This window comes from Toxorhynchites rutilus, chromosome 2 (genome assembly GCF_029784135.1).
Source record: "Toxorhynchites rutilus septentrionalis strain SRP chromosome 2, ASM2978413v1, whole genome shotgun sequence".
NCBI lineage: Eukaryota > Metazoa > Arthropoda > Insecta > Diptera > Culicidae > Toxorhynchites > Toxorhynchites rutilus.
The window spans coordinates 162,463,988-162,491,269 of NC_073745.1; the positions used below are offsets into that span (position 1 = coordinate 162,463,988).

The 27,282-nt window shown below is 37.6% G+C and overlaps 1 protein-coding gene across 3 annotated transcripts in view; it reads right to left on the reverse strand.

Moving 5' to 3' along the window:
- The window catches only part of LOC129769661 (LIM/homeobox protein Lhx5), a 93,999-nt gene that overhangs the window by 56,276 nt on the left and 10,441 nt on the right, over positions 1-27,282 (reverse strand). For all 3 annotated transcript variants that reach the window (XM_055772054.1, XM_055772053.1, XM_055772055.1), the window contains exons 2-3: positions 10,471-10,666; positions 4,053-4,273 (exon numbers count right to left, since the gene is read on the reverse strand). In XM_055772054.1, coding sequence (XP_055628029.1) covers positions 4,053-4,273; positions 10,471-10,666 — 417 coding nt within the window. The remainder of the gene's footprint in view (positions 1-4,052; positions 4,274-10,470; positions 10,667-27,282) is intronic.

Consider the following 27,282-nt stretch of genomic DNA (forward strand, 5'->3'; position numbering starts at 1 on the left):
ATTCGTTTTTCATGCATATATTTCTCGTTCGTTGAAAATAAAAGAAGAATTTAATTTTTGATTCATCCCCTTAGAGTCAGAAAACACCTTTCTCACATGAAAAAAAAAATTTTTTTTCAGAATCTCTCAGAAGGTGATGATTGATGAAAAAATCCTTCTACGCATATGTTCGAATTTCAACAATGAAAGAGTTATAGAACCTTTTTTTTGTTTCGGACTCTGTTGCCTCAAACTGGCTCTACACTAAAAAGTACGCTGCGTAAGCCAATTCCGTTGCCTTCATTTGAAAGACAAGAAAATTTAGTACAGGATATGGTAGTGGAACATCTAAATTAGTGGATTTAAATAACTGTTTTGGAAGCGAAAATTTCAAAGCTAGTAATTTTTAATGTGTGATTATTAATTTTATCCCAAAAATTCATATTGAACATGATTGTTTTTATCAATCAAATTGAAGTTCTGAAATCACTCTACAATTTGTTTTTTGACACCCAACTTCTATATTTCTTAATTTCGCTGCAATATCCATATAAACAATTCCTGGTGAAAATTCAAGAAAAAATCTTCAAAAATCATGATTTTTACCCCACTGCCACTTGAATTTTAGTATTTTTTTTTTCAAAAAAGACCAGGTAATTGGCTTTAATTTTATATGTCGATCATCTGAATCGGTTTAATAGTTCAAAAGCTATGAATTTTTGAAAAAAGTCATTTTTGGAAAAAAGAAGAAAAAGTTGATTTTCCGGACAACCCTAAAATGGAAATGGTCACCCTAATGAAAAAATAAAAAAAACGGGTCAAATGTTTGCGATAAAGAACAAAACTACAAATTTTCACGAAAATCTGAGAACCACTATATCGGTTTGGCATGGAATGGCTGATATAAAGTGTATATGAAACAAAAAAAACAAATGTTGAATATATTCTTGACATTTCAAGACAAAATATTCATTAAATCATAAAACAACTTGATTTTCAACGAGTGGCAGTTGTATTGTAATTTATATAGTATGCATGAAAAAAGCTGCCCCGAAGTGAAGCGATCGCAATTACGATTCGATAAACATCTAATCAGCAACCAATATTCGGTGTTCGAAAAGATTTTTCTCAAGGCCTAGAGTATAGGTTAGGTTTTTTTAATGGACCCAATTCAACTTATTTTTTTCAATTTATCAGTTCTTTATCAAACTATTTCTGTTCGGTGAAAGTGCTGCGCCGATTTTCATGTCGTCTAGTGGTGAGTGCTTATTTATTTTTGCATCACACGCACACACTGTTGTTTTTATGCGTAATTAACTGCAAAGATGATCGCCGCATTAGCGTTCGCCATGAATGAAATGCGTAAATTGACATAAGGAAACGAATCACGACAAATGGACAGCTTTGGATTTGTTTTCGCGAGGGCAATAACGAGTTATCAATTAATCATCTTTCACTGCTTCTACAAAACCACGCAACTTCTCGGCGCTTTTCAGGATTACCAATTTAATTATTGAGTTATTTATAAAATGTGCATCCCAGAATAATACCTTAAGTGGTAAGCAAGCAAAAGATGCTAATTTGACTAACTATTAGCACATTGGGATATTCTCTTGGCGTAGGACTACATCTTTGATTTCTACATAGGGGGTTTATCAGTTATCGGTTATCGTGATATATGTTATGTTGTATACCATTAGACCGGAAATTTATCCATCTTTTTTTTTTGCCTAAAACATCGACTGTGAATGTAGTACAAAGGGTAAACAATTTGACGATTAAAACTGGTATGTTATTTTAATTTTACTAGCCACTTATTTTCCCCCACAACTCAACGAGCAATCTCGCCTACATACGGGCGTTAGCTTGTGAGTCGATGCGTATTATGAATTATTCTCCATTTGCCGATAATAGGCATTTATCAGTTGGCAGAATGAATGGAGGGATGATCTTGGAATTATTTTGGAGATGATCTTGGATGGTTTTACTCTATTCTCCCCAAACTGGCTCAAAATGTTGACAGATATTTTACCAGATTAGATTAGATTATGGGGGTCTTCGTAGCCTAATTGGTTGCGTGTCCGCTGCTAAGCGAACGATAATGAGCTCATAGCTCAGAGTCCTCAACTGACCATCTTTGTGTGTTAATCTAGCTACTATAGCCATGCAATAATCATCATGTGACGGTAATCCCAGCTAACAGGAGAAACTAAAGGGCTAACAGGAGATTGGGGCAATGTTGACAATCACTCACGGAAATGTCGCAAACCTAAATTTAATCTCGATCTGACCTAGCATACACATCACTTGCCGCCAATCTGGATTGTTTTCCTGTGGCCTACTTTTTCGATTTGTCGACAAGATGTACCTCCAACAACAATAAGGTATTCATAAACACGCTTATTGGCCATTGAAATTGAAGCAAAATATGTATCTTTAAATGATTTACGATAGGCATTCTTCACATTCGTTTTCAATTGAAACGTGACTTTGAATTTTTATCAGTTTAAATCACAACATTCGCTAGTTGATTGATCCAATTCCGTAAACATTTTCGATGTTCTCTTGGATCTTAGAGAAAACCTGGATGTAGAAATAGTTTTTTTTCCACATCGTAAAAGCCATCGTAATTTCCATCAAAGTTCCGACCAGCATTGCATTGTGATGACAACATATTTTTGTCTCTGACAGAATGCAATCGTTATGAGCCAACGTCGCAGTTGCAAGCCGCTAACCGCAAACGGTAGCAAAAATACATAAATACTTTGAATGTCTGCAGACGGTAGCGAAACAACATCACCCATTGTACCGTGTTTCGATGCAGAATAACGAAGATAAATAGTACCTAGCAAATGAAAGCTGGAAAAAAATGAAGAGGTAGACTGCAACTTGAGGAAAACTAGTCCCCGATCGGCATTGTCAACTGTGTGTTGATACTCGTAACAGATTATTCCATGAATGGCATGCGCAGAAGCACTTCACCTCAACTGAAGGAATGAGGCGTTATCTTTCCTCCGTCACTATGAATAGTATAATATGTCATTCCGAAGAAAAGTCACCTTTGTGCAACACTTCAGTTTTCAATCACAATTCAGTGTTGGCTCAGTTACCTTGTATTCGGTATCAATCCTGAAAAAAAATCGATCGATTTAATATAACAGACACATGAGAAACGATAGCAAAACTTTGCTGGTGTACACATTTTTCAAATTTATTCCATTCTCAAAAAGACAACACGGAATCAGAAACTCCCCGCCTGGTTCGTTTTCAAGATCATAAGTGTTATCTCAGTCACAAATCTCTCCCATTGGCTGTTTGAACCCCAATGTATTTGTTTGACGACCCTTAAAGCGTGTCCCAACCACGTTGAAGGAAAACTCTATCATAAGATGGAATGGGTAAACGATAGGATGTCCGGGGGAATTCTTATGTACACCAAACGGTTCCAAGTGCAATGGAGTTGGATAGAAATTTGGACTTCTCTATGTATCATCTCGGCGCTTTTATGTACACTCGTGAATTATTTATTTACCCCAAAAATTCACAGACATGTTTGCCTGCCAAATTTTGACGATGGTGTTGACTGTAGACAGACGCACTGGACTGGAACAACGAGGAGAAGGATCTTTGAAAAGGGATCCCGTGTGAATGTATTTGAATGTAAATCACGCGTCGGCAACGCGTACATTCGCAAAAAAAAACAAGACGTCTACTGCGCATATACACATTCCGGCTCATCTCACAAATATATATACAGAGGCTCCCCCTGAAGGAAGGTACGACGCTTGGGGGAGAGAAACCCAAACCTAGGAACGGCTTCCATGGGGCGAGGATTTGCTGCCAGCAGCAGATTGCGTTTGTTATTATATGTGCTTGAAACGATGCTATTATTTTTCTCTCTATAAATAGGTACTCATAACTTTTTCATCATATTTTGTGTCCTTGCGTCCCCCCACCGGAAACTCTAACGCGATTTGTTTGAGAAATGGAAATTTTTCCACTACTCGACTATACAGAATGTCACATTATCGTACAATGTATTTCTGCAGAGAGTAATCTTAAAGATGCATTACCTGTCATCGATGATGAATGAGGTCCTTTGCCCAGCAGATAGTCGTCCTTGCAAATGAATTTATTGTCATCTAAAACATACAGCTGCTCACCGGTACTCAATTGTTTTCTACAGATACAACACGTAAAACAATTCAAATGAAACACTTTATCACGCGGTTTTCGCACTAGATCCGACGGGGCGATACCCTGACCACAACCACTGCACTTCGTGCCGTATCGCCTAAAATGAGAGAAACAGAACAAATAGATAATTAAGCACTCGTTCTGATCACTATGGTATCATACAATGTTATGATTTAGTCATGATTATCATTTGTGACACGATTACAGATTAAAACAACCAAGACAGTCAGACTGGCAAATTTTTTACCATCCCAAACTTTGTTCAACAGAATCTCCACTCCAGAACCGTATTTTCATCCCATTCAAGTTTTCATCCCTTCAGGATGGAAGTAAAACCATATGTCTCGATTCATGTGTAGCTGAATCTGGCAAATAGCCTCCAGGTGGAATGAATTATTAGTCAGAATAAAAATTGATTCATATAAATCAACCGCCTAATAATGCTGGTCACCTCTTTAAATCACCAAAAAAGTTATTGAAGAAAAGTTACTTTTTGAAAAATTCTATCGGCTTTTGTTAGTGGAGCAAAATATATGGCGTCTACAAGTGTTTTATGTACTGTGGAAGTTTGATATCATGAATATCATGAATTTTATATTAAAATTGATTCTCCACGATGCAATTACCCCACATAAAATTTCATCTGACTTTAAGAGATGTTTGCGCTGAGCTAACCCTCAATTGTAGTTCAGTTCCACATTGGACACTATGAACACGTTATAATCACGTATAGCCACGTCCATAAAGACCGTGAAAGCTTCACATAGTAATGTGATTTTCACAGTATGCGTGAAACTAACGAATTTCATTTGTATCGCTCGTCTCAAACGCTAGAGTTTTTTTGATCAAACGCCTGTACGAGACCTGCCCTTTGCATTTGTTCGAACTCGTCTAATCTCGATCTTCTTCGTGGATCTGTTGGCCGGCTCCACACTTGGACTCTAAATTTCGATGATGTACCCATAAACCAAAATTTCGTCATCATTTACATTTTACTCACCGTTGCTGTTGTATTGCAAACAGAAGAAGTCCGAAATTTAACTATGAAAAAGGCTAGCTCTTATGGTTGACAGAAAAGATGTACCTTACCTTTTCCCATTTCGGTGAATGAAAAAACTAGAAGGGTGGTGTCCAACACACGAGTGCATTGTTAAGGTAGGACCACAAAATTGGTGCCGACACGAAACAATATCACGCAAGTTTGGAAATGATAATCTCTGGTACAAATATTCGGTAACACTGACAAGGGCCGATGAATGCTTAAACTAAATGAGGGGCATAAATAGGCTGACCAAATGGTTCAGGAATAAAAACGGGACACATAAACCAAAAACAAATGTATTATTTAATATTTTTTAAAGAACTTTATTAAGTGAATAAAACCAAGAATAAATCCAATCAATCAAACATTCCTAGAAGTATCTTTTCAAGTTTTATCATAAAATATAACTTCGGATCAAATTTATGTTTGACAATCATCATCGCGACGGCGCCAGTGGTTGTATGGTTAGCGTAACAGCCTCACAATCCGATCGGCCTGGGTTCAATCCCAGCTGGCGTCGTTGGGATTTTCTGAGGCGAAAAATCTCTGGTTACGTCTTCCTTCGGAGCGGAAGTAAAAGAAGTTGGCCCGGCTCATGAGTTGTTGAGTCTGATAGGTAGGAACAGGTGGAGTCGCCTCCCTGATGTCGGTGATTGGCACTAAAAGTGGCGGAAATAGGCCGACGAAAAATAAGCGAAGATAAAAAAAAAAAATCATCATCGCATTTATACCATGACTATTGACATTTGTCCAAATATTGATCATAGTAGAAAAATCCTTTCGACTAATGCTGATACTACCAGGCAAACACAAAATATAATTAGTAAGCTTCACGAATCTAAACATTTGTTTTCCTTTTCTGAAAATATTTGCCCCTAACGATTTTGAACTGTTACGGATTATTTGCTCTACCTTTTTATTTCATTAGTTATAATTATTCTTTTTTTTACTAATGCCACTTTTAACCTCCGGAATTTAATATAAGACTGTTATGTTTCTCCTAGACTAGCCTTTCATGTTTCAATGTACTCTAACGCAGTATCATGAAAAAACTGCACAGTTGTAAGAAATTTAGCCTCCAGTATTTCATCTGAATCAACTAGTCCTACATCGGGGGTCTCCGTAGCCACATTGGTTGCGCGTTCGCTTAGTAAGCGATCGATCGTGAGTTCAAAACTCAGGGCCCTCATTGATCATCTTTGTGTTGTTACAGAATAGTTACGTCCACGCAACAATCATCAGCGATGGAGATCGATCCACGGTCGAAATTAGATCGATTCATCCATACAACTGCTCTGCTCTGCAAGACACAATGGGCTGCTGTTCTATAAATAACTCAACAATGATCAATCAACTGTCTCCGCTGTCCGGTGGTCTAACTGGATAATGGAAGAACAGAAAGAATACTCTTACGCCTGAATGGCTACTGTGTAAATGTACCATATGCAATGGTATAAGAAGGAATACTGGCGAATGGCAACTGTGTAATGTAATGTGCTATAATTATAGATATGATAACCATGTGACATGTATACGATTAAAATTCGGCTCTGTTACAGCTAAAATGCTAACGAGCCTAAAATAAATAAAAATGGGATAAAAAAAATCGTATAAAAGCAACAGTTCTTATATGTGATTCAATCATACACAAACACTTTTTACCTACACTGATACAGAAATGAAATACCCACCTCATCATATTTTTTATTTCTTTCATTTTTGATTCGTTCGAATTTAAATAAATAAGCACTGTAATCTTTTTTGATATCTTATTTATTTTATTCTTTAGAAGTTTGACTTATTGAATACCGGAAAAACGAGATTCATTTGAATGATAAAAAAAACAATTTGTATTAAGAAAAACAGTGACACAAAAACTATCCACTTCGAAAATTGATTTGTCTTTGAATCAAAGCGTAGCGTCTCGTCCGCCTGTTCAAACTGTTCAAATCAGTGAAAAGTTTTTTTTATTAATTTTCACATTTGTTGCATGGATGTGGAATTATCTAAGACAATTTGTTCGTAATTTCTATGTTATTCCGAATATCTTCATTTTTTTCTGTTTGTGGAAACTTCTCCTCCGTGAAGAATACAATCTGATGGCTACATTCGACTACACCACACGACTCGCACACAACACAACACTACTAAATATGCTGTAATGACTACCGGGTTCAAACCTTTCATCTGAACCCGCCGTCATTCGAACACTTTTTTGCATCTTCAAGTACGAGATCGGACACCAGTATTTGGTCAATCTGTTGGTCACCGTTTCGCGAATAGCATAGTTGCTCGAAAGCACTCAATTATCAGCAAGTAAAGAAAGCCAATCGGCTTATGCTTGCTAAGGACCACTCTGATAAGCCTCTAGAGCTCTAGAAAACGGTTCTCTGGGCGGACGAACCCAAATTCGAGCCATTTTACCGGAAACGGCGGGCTCGTGTTTGGCGCAGCTCGGGTGAGAAGCTTCATGAGCGCCACATACAACCCAAATGGAAGCCTAGAGGAGGAAATTCGATGGTCTAGGGTGATTTTCCTAGGGTGGATGGCAGAAACCTCCTGGGAAACCTTTCACTTTCAGACGAGCCTTCAACGAACTTGAACACAATTATTTCAGCAGGACAAAAAATCTTACTTCCAGTCTTCTCGGATCAAAAAAATAAATTCCCGCGCACCCATATGCTTGAGCAGCTAACTTCGATTCTAGGAGCGAAATAGGTGTGTTTCCTGAGTCAAGATGATAGATCACGTGTTGTAATGGACTTAATAGCAGCCAGTAAGCAGGTACTGATTAATGCATCTTGAATATCGCGTTAATCTATCTAAAATTAAATTCGAATTCGAGGTTATTCGGTATCGTGAAATAATCAAGCCAGTAATGATAATTTATGTGGAAGGATGACCGATACGAGAACTTGCAAAAGGTCATAGATATTTTCGATTTATCATTGAATCTTGATTATTCTTGATGCAATATTCGTTGATACAAATTCTCCAGGACGCCGTTCTTTTAACCGAGTTGACCTCGGATGGCTCATCTTTCCCGGGAGAACCTGCTCAACACTTTCTCATGGTTATGAGAGATCTCACTTGGATGAAAACGAAACGTTTTGGGTATGCAGGGAAATCGTTAGCCGATGTATGGAACAACCTATCGATCCCATCGAAGTAGAATATATTGGGTCTCCCAATATATTCCCAAATCAGTAAAGCGGAACTAGAACGATACTAAGCCGTGTGCTTTGCTCGTCACGTAAGGACATCCCAGTACCTTTTACAAGTAGTGAAATGAGATGACAGTAACTGCTGGATTGAAGAACCAAGAAGTAGTTACGTTTGTGTAAATCGACATCAATCTATACCAGCCCATGTTTCGCTCAGCTAAACGTTTGTTCAAAATTCTATGAAATTATCGAAAGTTCTCTCGAAGTCACTACTTGCATATGAGGAACTTCTGTATGAACATTTGATTCCGACATGTCTGATTTTTAACGTTGATATTTTCATTACTTAAAAAAAATTTCTGTAGGAGCATTGAGTAACAGCGACCATTAGTTTGATCTATTGTGGTGACTAAAATATTATGAAAATTATTTTTCAAACGACTTGTCTTTGTGTACAAATTATGTTACCGTTACGTCGCATAAGGGAGAAAGAGGTTTGTCTTGCATTACTAATTGTTACATAGGAGGGAAAGGGTCCAAAAACCGCATTTTAGCGTTAGTAGCCCAGTACAGAAATAAAAAACGTAGTCCTGCGTCGAAACAGTATTTGTTGGACTGTTCAAATGAAACGAAAGATAGCCTCAATTTCAATTTCAACAGGTTCGGTAAGAAATCAAACATTTTGAGGTTCATTGGCCCAACAGATTAATATATTACAAACTATAAAAACACAAAATCACCCTGTTTTTTTGGAGTATTGACCGTCATTATGGTCATTACAACTAGAAAACCACAACATCCCGAAATAGGGTAATAATAATAGTCAAAACGACTACCCATTTTCACACCGTTCCCTCCGTGATTGAAATCGTCATTTCAACGATCAAAAATCATGCTCAACGCCATTCGGGTTAGCATCCATTTCAGCGGGAGAATTTGTTGTTCGGTGATCATTAAGTTTCACCCAAAGCCCCCATAGTCATTACCTAGATCAAAGTCGACTCAACCAAATGTCGGTGCATAAAACTTTTATTTAGTTTACGTGGAGAAAGCAACATCGCGTAATTACTGTCCGATTTATCAGAAACAATGTGTTTGCTTTTTTGTACCAAAAAGGCCGCGCTACACATTGAGACAATGAACCGCGTCTTTTGTAATAGAAATTTCAAAATAAATCTTCGAACCGGTAATGACACCGACCATTTGTTATGATCCTCCAAAAAAAAAAGGGTAAGACAAGAGAATGAGCTAACATTTGTATGTCCCTCGAATGGAGGCACAATTGTGCGATGATCAATCAAAGACAGAATCATAACATTGTATTTCCTTGCGTAATCGAATTACAGTTGTTTTAATTTCAACTTGATGATGACTATAAAGTGCCATTATGTGTACACTTCTGGTTGTAACATAAATACGAATGCCTGGACACAGAAGCTGGGTCAATCAGTTTGTACCAAAAATACGCATTTCTACTGACAATCTAAACAAAATAATTATACTTTTCAGCAACATGATGGACTCATTTTTTGTTGAATCTTTTTTCAAGATTTCAGTTCGCAGTTGATTTATCGCATATTCAAACGAATTTTTGAAATATTGCCTCTCTTCGGAAGAAGAAAAAAACCCTCCCAAATATACGGTATATCATTCTGCAACGAACACACCTCTTTCTGTCTAGAGTGATTTCACTCCTCCCTTCGCTCGCCAGATTGAATGAGAACAGACGAGAGCATCCAAGCAGAATATAAATTACCGTACAAGATCAATCTCATCATCCAGATCTTTGAAGTTGGTGTATGCGCCAAAGTCTTGCATTTTTTGGAGCTCGCGCAAGCACACCACACTTTTACGGTTTGAGGCGTTCAGAGCCGCAGCAGCAGCAGCAGCAGGAAGATGAATGCGCGATTTCAAATACCGATAATTATAATCTTTAAGCCCATTTATTTTCCAACCACCACTACCGGATGAGTACATATTGTATGTAAATCATCGCTATCGGCGAACAAGCTTCTGAATGAGTTGTTCCTTTTTTTCCCAAAAAAAAAAAGTCTGATCAAACTTGAAACGAGAACACACACGCCTTACCTGAAAAAGTCATTCCTACAGTATAGTTTTGATTCCCGGCTGAAGCACTTGTCGGACAGGGGCTGGTGACACTCGCAGCATCGCACGCACGACGCATGCCAGCCCCGTTCGAGAACATTGAGAAGGAATTTGTCTAGGATTGGCTTGTTGCATCCGGCACACGGGTCCGCGACCCCGGATGGCGGCTCGCTCCGACCTGCAATTACACGAGATAAACAAAAGAAGATAAATACGGTTGGAATGAATAAGAAGTTGAGACAAACTGGAAAACGAGCTATCAATCAGTTCGTTAACTAGCTGGAGCTACCGTATTTAGCAATGAATGAACAAAAGTTGCTCATTGAAGAGTTTATGATTGATGAGAACAATCTGTTTGTTTAACGAACGAATGAAATGTCTGACGATAACTTGACAATAAAATATATAGCACTAATGGGAGGCCAGAATACTTAAAACCTCCCATCAAACATCTGTACATAAATGAAATTAGATCAGTCGATTATAAGACTATTTCATATATATAATGATACATTCTGAAATTATCAAACGTGAAGCTTTCGTTATAATGAAGCCACAAAAACGTTGGCGCCTCTTTGTAGTCATCTACTATTTTGTACCCCTCCGAAGAGATCACTTTCTCAGTTCCCCTTAAATAAATAAAGTCGATCGAGAGAGAGAGAGGAGAAAAAAAAATCTCACAGGCTGTTTCCTATTTTGACACCTTTATCCCAGCTGATCTACAAACAACAAAACGGCGAGAAAATTTGTAAAAATATTGTAACCGTGTAAATCGGTAGTCAAAACGTTCAGCTTTGTGAGAACAATTGAAATACCATTTGTGGATTTTGAACCCATATCAATTTCAAGGCCAGGAGGATATATTTCACTGTTGACAGTCGATCGATATGGGCGTGTTTTGATAGGTGTCAGTTTCACTGTTTGTACCATTTTCATTTCCATGATTCGCCGTGCGGAGTGAGGGAATTTAGCGCAGCTTTTTTCTAGTTATTTTGTTTATACGTGTGGATTAACAAAACAGATTATTTCTTGACGTTTTTTTTTATTTTAGTATTTGTGTGTTTTATTTAAAAGGAAGGATATTGACTAAAAGCCGCGTTCCAAAGTTACGGATTCTTCCAAAAACCTTTGCTAGTGGAGCCATACATCTCCATAGGAATTTATTCTATTAAAATTTTCAAGAATACGGATGTTTAAAAATGTAATCATGTGTTTGCAGCAACTGTGTTTGTTTTTAAGCTTGGAGAAACTGTGACCCTGAATCGACGGAAAAAACTCTTGGTGATGGATGTCGATGGCAATCGATTGTACTATTGATAAATCCAAAATTAATTTTCAGCACATGTTTTGACATCCTGATTTATTACATCAAATGAGCTTAAAAATAACATAAAATATGCTTTTCTCCCATACTGGTACAGAATTTGTATAATATTTATATGCCAATATAAAAGCAATATGAGAGAGCGCAATATATGTAAAAGCAATATGAGAGAGCGGAACTAGAGACACATTGCAAATAAGCACACATTAACCCTTATCACATACTTTGCCACATACACGACCCAGACCGAGAAGGATATAGGTTCACGTTTATACTTTCCTTTTTACTCTCAGAGAACACTTTCCAACTTCATTTTATAATGTGATGTAATACTATCAAGCATTTATGCAACAGCACCAGTGGCTATATGAATAGCTAGTCGTGTGAAACTACCTTGCATTCCAGCCGGCCTTGGTTCGATCCCCGCTCGACATGAAATGAAGTCTCATGGTATGGATTGGATTTTCCAATAGCCATAATTTCGACAAAGAATGGAATGGGCGTTGCAAAGCTGTGTCTTGAACTCATTTACGGAGAACAGAACGGAACATACAGGTTATGGAGTGGTCAGCTCATAGTCCATACCTGATTCCCGTTTAAAATCTTTGATGGCCGGCAGTTTGGAACAGTTCGTGAACTGCAAGCATGCGTAAGAGACTAGTGGAATAAATTTTCACAAGCAATCCTGAAAAATACTAATTGACTCAATGTCGATCCGAATTTTTGAAACTATTCTGAAAAAATGGCAAATCTACCTTAAGGTACATTTTACGGTTTCATTGTTTGAAACACTACAATCGTTACGTTGATAATAAAACATGAAGTGCCCTTACGACCAAAAAAGGTCGTTAGGATGTCTGATGATAAAATAACCTTCATCACATCAAATTCCAGATGATTCTAAAATCACAAAAAAATTCTCGAATCATTCGCTCACAAAGTTCCAATTGGCTCGAGAATTAAAAGCAAAATGATCACCAATTCGTTTTTGCCTTTTGAGTTCAAAATTGACGATATTTACTCAAAGATCTTTTGTTTCCAGATGCGGTGCGCTCCCACCCTCTACGAAAAACAAGTAGAATAACCGTGGTTGGGTCTTGGGAAATCCATGAAATCATTAAAAAATAAATGCATTCTGAATATCTGACATGGGAAGAAAAATAATGTTTCCGACTTTTCTTTACTTATGTTAAAGAGGCTTTGAACTTAGCAGTTTATTTGCCTCCAGAATGCTACCAAGCCAGGATCATCAATATTTACGGCCATCATGCATTTTGGAATAAAATTCACACACTGCATATATTCTGGATAAAACGTGTTATTCCGAGAACCCGTATAAAACAAGTCGAGCGAAAACAAAGTTGTGCAAAATGAGAACCGGCCTGTAAAGTTTCCTATATTCATACACAGATGCCATTGTAGCTTGTGAATGATATTTTATTTTGAAAATAAATAAGCGTTTCTGATCACAAACGTCAAATACTAAAAGAACAACACCAGAAATGATAGGAAAAAAAATTATAGGAGGTTGTGTCCAAGACACGACCAAAATGTTGAATTAGAACGCTGTCTACACTAATCTTCGCTTTACGCTCTTCTCAACAGAAGCCCTTTCTATTAATATTTCTGGTCTCGATTAGCTTGCCATCTTTGGTGGAGATAGTTTTGCTACTGTCATGCAAAACCAAATGACAGATGACAGAACAAATGCATGGAAAAAATGAAATGCTTCTAGTTTTCATCAATTTAAACCATTTACACATTAGGGGATTGTAATATATAGCATAAAAAACAAATCTTAGGGAATTTCCGATTCGTTTGGTATTTGAATCGTTAGAGTCCGTTCGCGGCAAAAATAGTTATTAACGCAACCTTTAATTCATAAAAAAGTGACCTGTTTTCTGATTTGGCACCCTTGATGAAAGACGTAGTTCTACGTCAAAAAATCTATGATATTGAGTTAAATTATCAAAAATTTAAATAAAGTGGAATTGTCAACATCGTAAAAATCTCATAAGAACACATTGGCAATATCTGACGTTAGAATTTACATATAAAAAAAACTTCAAGCAAGATGAGACCATTTCTGAAAACTGGAAACTTTCCAACTCATGTAGTCATGACGTTTTCGAGTTTTTATGAAGTACTATTGAAGAACGATGCTTGACGAACAATCCAGAAATGACTCTGGCTTTCAAGCAAGCATTGTTCAAGTAATTTGTGAGATAAGAAATTCGTGAGAAAAGAAAAAGTCCTCGAAAAAATGACGGTGAATAATGTTTTTACGGTCTTTCTAGGAACAAGTTAACAGTTCACAGATGTTTCATTTTCCATTGGAGAATGCATACGAATGATCATTTCTATGATGCTCAAGTCAGATATATATTGCAGAATTTGCCAATAAAGTTCGAAAGTATACAGCATCGCTGGAGAGAGTATGGCACAATTTTTTTACTAAAGTAAGCATCTGCGTATTAGCGAACTTTTATAGGATTACCGGTTTCTCATCGTTGATTATTTTCCCGGTAAGTTCAAGTCACGGGACCACACATTACATTATCGCTGAAACTTCAGCACGACGAAATTGAACTTCTTCAAATTCAATTGTAATTGTAACCTCTGAACTTCTGATCAGAAAAACACCCGGCTAATGACGCAATTCAAATTCAATCTTAAACTCCTCGTGATGACGAGATAAATTAACTTCCTAACACTGAGAGAATGGTGTATCAGTACAAAAGAACTATATTGATGGTCAACAAATTATTTCTTCTATCGTTCTCAGAAATAAACTACATAAAAATACCCATTGTTGTTTGATTGCTGTTAGTAAACGATCTGTTGGAAAATAAATCGGGAAGAAGATGTGTTTCGAATCACAATTGTGCTTCAAACACATTTAAATTAACATTATTTTTAAGAACTCGATACTTTCATTTTATTTGTTTTATTTATTTTATTTATATTAAATCATATTATGATCCTAATTGATTGAAGTTTTTTTTTTCAAGTCGGAGTTGTGCATTTTACTGGCGTTATGGTGTAATTGCCGGGTGCTTCCATGGTTCCACGCCCGGGGTATTCCAGAGCATAGACAGAAAATGTTTTTGCTTCCGCAATAGATATGTGCTAATGAATGCGGAGCTTAGAGTCAATGGCTGCTCCAAGTAAATCTGATTTGGTAGCTGAAAACATTCAAAATCTAATCGTGAATTCCTCAATAGGATTAAGTCGTACCAAACATCCGAATAATATTACACAGTGTTTCAATAATATTTCGAGACTCCTCCAGTTTCGTCAAGTTTTTATTCATTTTTTGTATGAACTTAATTTTTAGCGATTAAAATGTATGCTCTGCTTCACTCCGTAAAAATTGGGTTCAACGATTCGGTTGAAACCACTCGAATGGCCCTAGTGTCTTCAGAAAAATGTGTTCCGAAAGTTGTCTTAAATTTTGGGAAGAGAGAAACCATGTAAATATGAGAGATGACTTAGGACTAGGCTGACCAAACGTACCATTTTAAACGGGACAGTACCGTTTATTCGACCCTTTTTGATTGTCCCGTCTTTTTACCAATTTGTACCGTATTTTGAGTATAAACAGTAAACAATTCTTCTATACACTCTTATCTGATTATAAGCGAAAGCTGAAGATATAATTCCTAAAAATTAAATTTCTACAGCGTTTTTTCCGTGATGCAATTTGATGTGACACACCCTTTAGTTGTCCCATGTTCCAAAATCAACAACTGAGAAAAACGAAATCAAAGTTTTCTCGCATATTTGTCTACCAAAAGCTTTAAGCATTTCAATTTAGCAATACACCGGGTTCTTTTATAAGCACTATACTATTGTTTAATAAAATGTGATGAGATCCCCTCACTGAATCATTCAAGCTTGATTACGGGTTTGAAAATTCATGGTGGGACTGTTATGCTTAGAGTATCGACATGAAAAAATTGAACTTGATGTTGTTTTTTGATATACTGGGAAAAAAACATTTTTTTTTTTTTCGAAAGATTATAGAAACATCGTTTTATGAAGAAATGAGTGAACACCCTCGCAGAATATAAATCTCATTGTTATTAGGCATTCGCTAACAAGGTGAACACGTGTTCTGTAAAAACTTTTTCTTATTTGTTTGAGAATTAGTTCGTTCTTCCAAACCAGAAAAGAGTGCATTAGGCCTGCTGAAAGTGTGACATGAAATTCTTGTACTTGCACCGACTTATTCGATATGGATCTACAAAAAATACATGGTGGGACAGTTATGAATAGAATATCAACATGGGACAATTGAGCTTGATGTTGTTTTTTTTAAAGTTGGGAATAAACTATATGTTTTTTTTTGTGTTTTCCGTAAGATTATGCATAAAAACAACGTTTTATGAAGAAAAGTTAAAATCGTCAAAAAGTAACATGGGACAACTATGCGTAGAACGGCAGTATAGTAGAGCCAACATTCCGGATGGTGATACTCGGGTCGAATGCGGCGGATTCTGACCATCAAATGCTTGAAAACTCTAAGATATTTAATTCCATCATAATGATGATGGGATATGATCAGTCGCAGTTAAAACTAGTAATGGAAATTGTAATTTCGAGTTGTTATACAAAGTTATTAGAAAATTAATAGCGGAATGGCGTGGAATTGCTCTTTGGAACAAACCAATAGCTTCGTAGTCGAGTCGAAATTCTTCTAACTGGCACTGTCTCTGAACTTTTTGAACGCAATTAAAAAAAGGCACCATTTCAATATGGTGATAGAATTATTGAACGAATTTGACATGGAAAGATGAAGAAACCTTTAAAAGTTGTGTTTTTTAAATTTGTACAATACAATTTCTCGGATATTTAATAAAAAATACATCTATCAAATAACCGCCCTTATCGTTACGAAAAAGAACCACATATGTTGTGCATGATCAATTGAATGAGCAATATTTCTGCAAATTCGGATCTAATATTGTTTTTGAGTTCTTCTGGGTCGAAGACCACAACAACATAAACTGAACTATTCAAAATTCCCTCAAAGAGGAGTCCGGATCTCGACGGCCAACTTCATCAACATTTGTTATCGCATGCTGTAAGAAATTCCGATGGAAAAAGTTTATGGGTTGGCCTACGATGTAGCATGTCACACTGTCCTGAAAGAACCCGAAGTCCTAAAAAGGTTTATTTTCGTACATATGGAACACAATGGCCCAGATAGTCACTTTATGATCGAATCGCGTTTCATAACTGATATGAGGATTCCTCGATTCCTCTGAAGCAATCTGGCTCAAATAGTTTAATTTAAAAGGAGACTAGGACATTTTCGAACATACGCACGACACGCACTGAGTTTGATTTGTTCTGAAGCGAAACGTCAGTACTTCGGCGCGTTCTTTCCGTGTATACCGATGCATGGTCGAAATTGTACTAAATTGGGTTGCAGCAAGGATTTTACGTCATTACCCAGAGAAGAGAGAAATAAAAACGCTGCTCCTCGATCTTCTCGTAGAAAATTCGCGTCTAATCGAAGATTGATAGCTTTTTCGGACATTGTGGACTTCATACTAAACACGTTCAAAATTCAAGACCCCCTCAGAAGCCTTATTTCTGCCTTGCTTCCATCTTTAAAGTCTTATCTTAAGCAATTTACTGCTTCATGGCCCCTCCTTGCATCAATCATATCTTTCGATGGATAATTCATCTAACGTAGTAGAAGATATGATCAATGTGCTACAATGGAACTGCCGTAGTCTAGTGCCTAAACTAGACTCGTTCAAATTTTTACTTCAAAATTATGATTGTGATATATTCGCTCTTTCCGAAACATGGCTTTCTTCTGACACAGAACTCAACTTCCACGATTTTAATATTATTCGCCTGGATAGAGATGATTCCTATGGAGGAGTACTTTCAGGGATCAAAAAGTGCTACTCTTTCTATAAAATTCATCTCCCAGCTCTATCAGACGTCGAAATCGTCGCTTGTCAAATAACTGCAAAGAATAAAGAACTCTGCATAGCTTCAGTATACGCTCCCCCGAATACTTCCATTAGCCGTAGTCAACTTTGGAATCTAATTTCGATTCTCTCAACCCCAGTTCTAATTTTGGGTGACATGAACTCCCATGGTACTGGGTGGGGCGATCTTTATGATGACGCTAGGGCGGCTATTTTTTACGATTTATGTGACGATTTCAACTTGACTATCTTGAACACTGGTGAAGTGACACGAATTGCAAAACCTCCGGCTCGGGAAAGCCGACTCGATCTATCTTTGTGCTCAAACTCGCTATCATTAGATTGTCAGTGGAAGGTCATCAATGATCCCCATGGTAGCGATCACTTGCCAATCAATATATCAATCAAGTGTAGCCCGCAATCCACTGAACCATCTCGAGTTCCATTTGATCTAACAAGGAACATCGACTGGCAAAAATTTGCAACGGCGGTAACAATTGGTGTCGAATCAATAGATATACTTCCACCATTGGAAGAATATCGATTCTTCGTCGATTTATTGTATAAAAGCTCACTGGAAGCACAAAAAAGAAAAGTTCCAAGTGATTCATTTAAAAGAAAGCCACTCCTGGCTGGGACGATGAATGCACAAAATTGTATTTGAAAAAATCTGATGCTTTCAAAGCTTTTCGCAGACATGGAACATCCACACACTTCGAGGAATATTCAAAGCTTGAAATACAGCTGAAACAATTAGTTAAAGCAAAAAAACGCGGTTACTGGCGCAATTTCATCGAAGGTCTGTCTCGTGAAACCTCAATACGCACCTTGTGGAGGGTAGCTCGCAACATGCGTAACCGCTCATCTACCAACGAGAGTGAAGAATACTCCAACCGATGGATATTCGATTTCGCTAAAAAGGTCTGTCCAGACTCAGTTCCAGCCAAACATATTCTTCGAGAAACGTCTCCGAGCGGTGGACCTCTGGACAGACCATTCTCAATGCTGGAATTCTCTATGGCTCTTCTTTCATCGAACAACTTTTCACCCGGAAGCGATATGATTAAATTCGTTCTTCTAAAAAATCTTCCCGATATCGCGAAAAGACGCTTGCTAGACTTATTCAATACCCTACTAGAAAACAATATTGTGCCACCCGAATGGAGACAGGTCAAAGTGATAGCAATTCAAAAGCCTGGCAAACCAGCGTCTGACCATAACTCATACCGTCCGATTGCTATGCTCTCGTGCATTAGAAAATTGCTGGAGAAAATGATCCTTCGAAGACTCGATCAATGGATCGAGACAAATAATTTGCTATCAAGTACACAATTTGGGTTTCGCAAGAGCAAAGGAACAAACGATTGTCTAGCGTTGCTTTCTACAGATATTCAACTGGCCTTTGCGCACAAGGAGCAACTGGCTTCAGTATTCTTGGATATTAAGGGAGCTTTTGATTCAGTTTCCTAGAAATTCTGTCAGACCATCTGAACAGATGTGGACTTCCTGGAATTTTGAATAACTTCTTGTACAATTTGTTGTCAGAAAAGCAAATGAACTTCACCCTCGGACAGCTGACAACTTCCAGAAATAGTTATATGGGTCTACCCCAAGGCTCATGTCTCAGCCCCCTTCTTTATAATTTTTATGTGAAAGATATTGACAGTTGTTTGGTAGAACAATGCACGCTAAGACAACTTGCAGATGATGGTGTGGTTTCCGTCAGCGGTCCCCATTCCGAAAACTTGCAAAGACCATTGCAAAATTCCCTAGATAACTTGTCTTCTTGGGCAAGGAACTTAGGGATAGAATTCTCGCCGCAGAAAACAGAACTGGTAGTGTTTACTCGAAAGCGGTCCCCAGCCCAATTGCAACTTAAGCTTTTGGGCAGAAACATTACCCAATCATTGACCTTCAAGTACCTTGGTGTCTGGTTTGATTCTAAATGCACTTGGAATACCCACATTACGTATTTGAAGCAAACATGTCAAAAAAGAGTCAACTTTCTCCGCTCGATTTGCGGCACGTGGTGGGGAGCTCATCCGGGAGATCTCATAACGCTTTATAAAACAACTATTCTATCTATTCTGGAGTATGGCTCTTTCTGCTTTCTCTCAGCAGCTAAAAGTCACCTTCTAAAATTGGAACGAATTCAATATCATTGTCTGCGTATAGCTCTCGGCTGTATGCACTCAACGCATAACATAAGTCTCGAGGTTCTGGCAGGAGTAACTCCTCTACAGAACCGATTCTGGGAACTTTCTCTCAGAATACTGGTGAAATGCGGTGTCACGAAAACACTTGTGATTGAAAACTTTGAAAAAATGCTTCATCTAAATATACAATCTCGGTTTATGAGATTATCACTATATTTCATCAGATATTTGTCTTCCATCGTTTACTCCAGACCGTGCTCACTTCACCATCAGCAGTTCCTCAATTGAATACGATCTGTCGATGAAACAAGCAATACTTGGGATTTCAGATCAGCTTCCAACTTTCATTCCCCGTATTTTTAACCGAAAGTACCAAAAAGTCAATTGCATGAAAAGATACTTCACTGATGGGTCTCGCCTCAATGGATCCACTGGCTTCGGTGTTTTCAATGAAAATTCAAGCGCCTTCCGTAAACTGCAGGAACCTTGTTCCGTTTATGTTGCTGAGCTGGTAGCAATCGACTTCGCATTGGGGATGATCTCCAACAAGCCTGCAGACCATTACTTCATTTTCTCGGATAGTCTCAGTTCGCTTGAGGCTCTCCAGTCGATGAAAACTAGTAGGCACCCATCTTATATCCTCACAAAAGTGAGACAGCAGATGAGTGCACTGATCGAAAGATCTTATAAGTTAACCTTTGTTTGGATCCCCTCTCATTGCTCAGTTCCTGGCAATGAGAAGGCGGACACTCTCGCAAAGGTGGGTGCCCAGGAAGGCGAATTGTTTGATAGACAGATTTCATACGATGAATTTTTCCAATTACTGCGTCAGAGTTCCCTCTTGAGTTGGCAAACCGATTGGGACACTGGAAGTCTTGGGCGGTGGTTATATTCAATTATTCCAAAGGTTTCTTCGAGAGCGTGGTTCAAAGGTTTGGACGTAAGTCGTGACTTCATTCGTGTAATGAGTAGACTTATGTCCAACCACTACTCGCTAGATGTGCATCTCCACAGAATAAATCTTGTTCAAAGCAACGTCTGTCGGTGTGGAAACGGTTACGATGACATCGATCACGCAGTTTGGCAATGTACGGATAATTACGCAGCCAGAGAGTACCTTTTGAATGAAGACAACCCTATGTTCCTGTTAGAGACGTGTTGGGAACTCGCGACATCTGCTATATGCAGTTGATCTATATGTTTGTGAAACGGTCTAGTATAAGTATTTAATGCTTTTGTGTTTTTCTTTTTCGTTATTAGTTTGTTTGTCTTGTCCCCCCATCTCACCGTCGCCCACCCTCGACAGATAGTCGAACACCAGATGCTATCACTGGTCATTATGCACAATGCTACAGTGCGTGCGGCAACTCTCGGTTGAGACAACGATACCTCATATCCATATCCCCAACCTGACCCGTCCCACAAAAATGTTGCCCTTTTAACCTCGAGTAAACCGCGAGTATTCGGTCGAATCCTACTAAACATAGAAATTAGTTGAAACTTTGTATAAACAAACCTTGAATTAGCGGCTCCGCAAAGCTTATGCGATTGAGCCTTACAAATAAATGAACTGGATAAAAAAAAACTACACAAACGTAAACTATAACGCCTTTGATGGTAACTGCCAAATTTAATTATTCCATTATCGATGCTGAGATAGGGCAAACTGTTATAGGGTGAGGATGCAAAATTATTTTAGATATATTGGGGCCATTGAAGATAACAAAAAACAAGCAAATGAGAAGCAGACATCAGAATTCTACTCTTGAAAAAATTGGCAAGTTTTTTCAAACACATTTGAAATGATTTTCGATTTATATTTCTTTAACCTGAGAAATAATGTACCGACGCCCTAATAAAAAAATACGAAGTGTTGTACAATACCAAAAAAGCGCATACCGTCGGGAAGCATCGCGTTTCCGTTAAAGAAGACGATAAGAAAAACAACACCGCAAAGTGGAACCGAAAATGTATTCATAAATAATTTGTTCTCAACTTGTATTTATCAAGCAGCACGAAGAAACACATCGATATTAATTACGGCACCCCCAGTTAGGCGCTATAAAATTTGCATTTAGCGTGAAAAACTTTAAGCCTAATGAGATCACAAATGCGATTTCCCGCCGTTTGCCGACCTATTCGGAACGTTTGGTCACTCAGTCGAAGTTGAAGTTCTCTGGCTCTTTATTTTAGCGTCGTAAATTTGTGAATGAATAGCGCAAATTGAATGTAAATATTTTTCTCACGGGTTTCGAACACGCACCAATATATTTCAAAACACACACGAGTACTAGCTATATTTACCATACTCTGCTTTCTCAATAATTGTAAACTCGTGTGCAAAATCAACTAAAATTTAATTTTACGCTTTAAAGGGAATGTGAGCAAGCAAATCTTTCCCGACAGTGCGCATGATTTGGCTGGGGCTGAGTTGCCATACTACACTAACATAGCAAAAACCCCACGTAGAATTTCCCGCTCCACGTTATGGTAGACGATTTTCTTTATTTTCTCCCGAAATTCTGTAGCAGTAGTCGTCGTCGTACACGGTGGTGTTACTCGACAAAGAAATGGAAGCATTTTCTTGTTGCCTTAGAAACATTGCCACGCTGAGTAAGCCATCTTGAAAACGATAAATCTTGGGAAGTCCTTGACGAGCTGCAACAAAGCCACGAAACGGGTAGTGCGCTGCTACCGCAGCTGAGGGAGCAGCGGAGAAGCACAGTCATAACATAGTGAGTGGTTTATTGTTAAGGAAACAAAAGGAACTGTTGTTGTACTGGTGGATACCCCAGAGTAACTGGAGGGATACCGAAAAAGTTATTCGTACTTCATGTCTCCCTCTCTAGAAAAAAAAGCTCAACCCGAGACGTTAAAATTTTATGGCCATTTGCACTGTTTACAACCGGTTATCCGTCTGTCCTACAACGGTGCTTTGTTGTGCATAGTAAACGGCTTGGCATCAAGTATAAGGCTGCCAAATTTGTTCCAGCATCTTAATTCTCGTGCGAATAATGAACGTTTTTGTTTTCATATTGTCAAATGTCCTTCACGATTATATCTTTTTGGTTGACCGTTGGTATGTTTAGGGATAAAACTTGAAAAAAATATACTTTTTCTCTACATCAATTTCTTGATCACGTTATGATCCATATCTACCGCCGGGGGAGACAATCGATGATGACGACATGAAGGTAGCAGTCTAACGTCAGCATTTTGAGACCAAAATATTGAAACCAGACAAGGCAAATCGATCGTGGTAATCAATTTGGCTGGTTCGAGTTTGAGAGTTTTTCACAAGTTAACTGCGAGTCTTACGGGCTCCTTATAGGACTTGTACCACATCACACTTCTGTCGTTTTGACTGATAGAACGACAGCCACTAGAACGAAAAAAAAACCTGCAGATGGCAGCAGGAACAAATTGCCCGAGGATGTTGTTATTATCCCTTCAATGGGTTCCACTGGTTGTGCGTGAAGAGTCATTGAAGAACGAGCGTTCTACGATGAGAATTACGACCCGAGCGCGCTTTGATTGATGAATACATTGGCCAGATATATGCTACTCCGTTCCGACGAGATTGTACTCGGCTGATATTTATTGGGTAACTATTGAAGACGATCACCGAGACATATCATCGAACAGTAGCCAAATGTTTTCCGTCTTGTAACGTCGAAAGAAGTAGAGACTGCAGCGATTTTCATTCAAATCTTTGGTCCACTCGTGAATGAATTGTTGAATAATTTTGACCGTACTCAACCGATCAATTCGACAACAACTTTAACCATTTAACCAACGCCGTAGAAACGAAAAAATCGATCAGATTTGTTGTTAGTTCTGCTGATCGAAAATCTGTTTGCACTGCCTGGTACCGTCAACAAAATGAACTGTCGCTTTTGATGTACCGATAATATTTACATCATTCACAAAACACCACGGATCGACCCAAAAGTCTGAACCAGCGTTTGGTCAAAAACCATAATTAGGCCATTTTTACAGAGCTGGCGAGACAGCCAAAGACGATTGATATCTCTTTATCGCGAGTTCCAATAATTCTCCTTCCCAATTTGTCACGCAACTGTATTTCGTGGTATCTTAAACCTAACTTTTGTAGACGCTTCAAATCTCCTATTTCACACCTTGTTCATTCATATGAATTGATCCTGGTTAGATCGCAATTCAATAATTTAAGATTAATATTCTTTGACAACAACTACGAGTGCTATGTGTGAAAAGTTTTCAATGTGCAATTTTTGACGTCTTTTCTTCACATACGCAGTTCCTTTGCATTCTTATCATATTGGTTATACGTAAAACTTATGCCCCGGCAATAATTGATGAATCAAGTAAGTAAAGTCAACCACATCCGCAAACGAAAACGCAAATAAGTCAAAAGCTGGCACTTCTTGTCTTTCCCAAATCTTGCGCACTTAACGGCCCAGGAGAAAAAAAAACTCCAAGTAGAAACTGAACGCCATACTCCGTAATCAATTTATCACGCCAATAGGAGCATTCAAAATGTCAAGCCACATTACATCTTACTGTCACTCGCTGAGGGTTTTTTTGCTGCTTTGCTCTCGCGTCGAAATGTGGTCCACACCGGATGAGCCGATTATTCGGTTCAGAATTCGTTTAGCAGGCGCGTCGGAATGAAATATTCATGCGAGTAGGTACTGATAGCGAAACTAATCTCGAAACAGTCACTGAATAACAGTCTTTTTTTTTTTTGGAGTAACGCAGATGATAACTACACTCAGACGAACGATTCCGACGTAATTCGGACCGGCCATGTTCGAACGATCTGTTAGCAACAGAGCCGAGTGTTCTTGGATAACGTTCCTGACAAGTAAATTATGCATCGTGGATCTTAAGACACAAATACATCTCGGAATACCTGAAAAATATGCACTATTATTTTTGCTTTTTTTCGGTTATCAATTTAATATAGACATTATTTAGAATCCCAGTTCAATATAAGTATAACATGTCAGTATGAAGTTAATATTTGTGGAATCACGTCGAAAAAAAAGCAATAAAAGTGATATTTTGGTGTGTTATTTTCACTCCCTCACCTTCATTATTTTAACGATACCAAGATGATTTTAAGGCTCTAGGTGTCGATGTGTGTGATGTTGGAAAACAGTCTGTAATTAAACAGCATTTCGTCGCAAATGCTACTGTTTTCGAGGACCGAACATACGACTTGGAAAAAAAAAACGAGTTTTATTCTTATATTTCTGAAAAATATTGCTATCGCATGAACCAATAATTTTTTTTCAATTTCACGATTTAAAAAAATTCAAATAATGTTGAAAAACTTACTAAAAACTTGTTTTTATTTTCAAACTGTTGGCATTTCGGCTAAAACATGTTTTTGACCTGTTCGAGGCGTCGTCTTTACTGAAAATAGAATTTAATGGATTTATTTAGAGTCGCTTACGCCCGGGCACTGTTTTCTTGGATCCTGCCCACTTCAAACGTTTGTAACTTTTTTATTTTGAATATTTTTTTCGTTTAATTATTTTTGTATTCCTAATTAACCCTCTAAGACCCAAATTATTTATTTGTCTAAAAAAAACCCGTTCCACTTTTATCTCGAATTTCCCACTTTCAATATGAAATACTCCTAGCGCAGCCAACATAAAACAAATGTGTATCTGTGATAGATGAAAATATTCTGAAGGGGTGAACTTTGAAAATAATGTCTGAATAATTTGAAATGAAAATCCGTGAGCTCGTCTAGAGGCGGGTTTTGGTTATAGAGGTTTAAATTCCTATTTTTATTATTATTTGTTTAATCACAAATAATAATCATAAAAATATAATTTGTATTTTGTTCAGAGCTCGAAAAAAATTCAGAAACTCATGCCTCTACACTAAAATAATGGAAATAAATTACAATAAAATTGTCAACAAACAGTTGCAAGATTTCATGAGGATTTTTACTCAAAACATCATGGAATTGTGAGTATTATCAACATTATTTTGTTTCTCCCATCTACACTTCATGTTGAGTTCAATTAATTACGACGCCATTTTTTTCCAATCCAAGTATACTTTGCCTACTATTCCACCACGATATGTATCTCACTTTATTAGTTACGAATGTTCCCGTTACCGTTATGCATCAAAATCCGGACACTTATGCGCTTACGATGATAACTTCAACTACTAAAAATATTGTCATATCATAGCATGAAAAATGACCGATCCTTTAGAGTTAGAAGACATTCTGAATTCCACAAAATCATGATATGTTTGTTCAAAATTTGTAAATTTATTTTTGTGGCGTGATTTGAAATCCGAACACCTTTTTAATCATGATTTGAATTCCACTTTGGCCTCTTTGGACTCTGGACTCATTTTGTCAGCAGCATTTCTTAGGGAGAAATTAGTTATTGTTTTTAGAGCATATTAAGCCTTCTTCGTTGAAAAGAATGCTGCTGCATCTGTTTTTTGTGAATGAATAGCGTTCCTTAACCCGTTCTTCTAGTGTACTCTTTAATGTACCGGAGAGTTGGTCTCACGGATCGGAAATCTTTGCTCCATACTTTATATGGCTTGTAACATAGTCTTATGCCACTCCTTAAAAAAAACATCATCGTAAACGTTTGATTCGTCCGAATTTAAAATCATCTCTCGAAGGTGTTTTTTATTCCCTACATGGGATTGTAAAACAACAATATTTGTTTTGACATTTTTTGTCAATTGATACAATAGTAACTATCAGCCACATTAATTCAACATTCTGGTACCATATTGAATATAATGAAAATGTTTCCGGATTAAAAAACCGTCTGGATTCAAAAGTATTACGGTACTGTTTTCTTTATGTTGAAGTTGGCAACAAGTATTTGAAAGGAATTTAATTCAGCTTCGGGACGTAGAACAATTAATTTGGATGGAGTGTAAACAACCAATATTTTTGTCGCATTGAAAATGTCGAGTTTTGTAACGGAAAAACGCAACATGATTAAAACGATTCAGAAGCTATGATTTTGATTTGGATTATAAAGCACATGGAAGACCACGAAAAAGAATCAAGAGACACAATTGAAAGATAATAAAAGCCACGTTAAAAATCATCAAAAAACAGGAAGTGGGTTATATCTATGGTATAACCGCAAGGGTGACGTAGGATTATCGTTGATTTAGAGATCATTTGTTTGAAGTTGAATCTGAATTCATTCTGAATGAATGAATATTTGGGGAACTTCGAAAACGAGAGCGTTACGTTGTAGGCACAAGGTTTTATGCATCCAATATTGGATACGGAAATATCCTACTGATGGGGAAGAATAATCTTCAGAAGCTATCCTGTTAATTGCGATTGATTGAAAAATCACAAAACCAAATATATTTG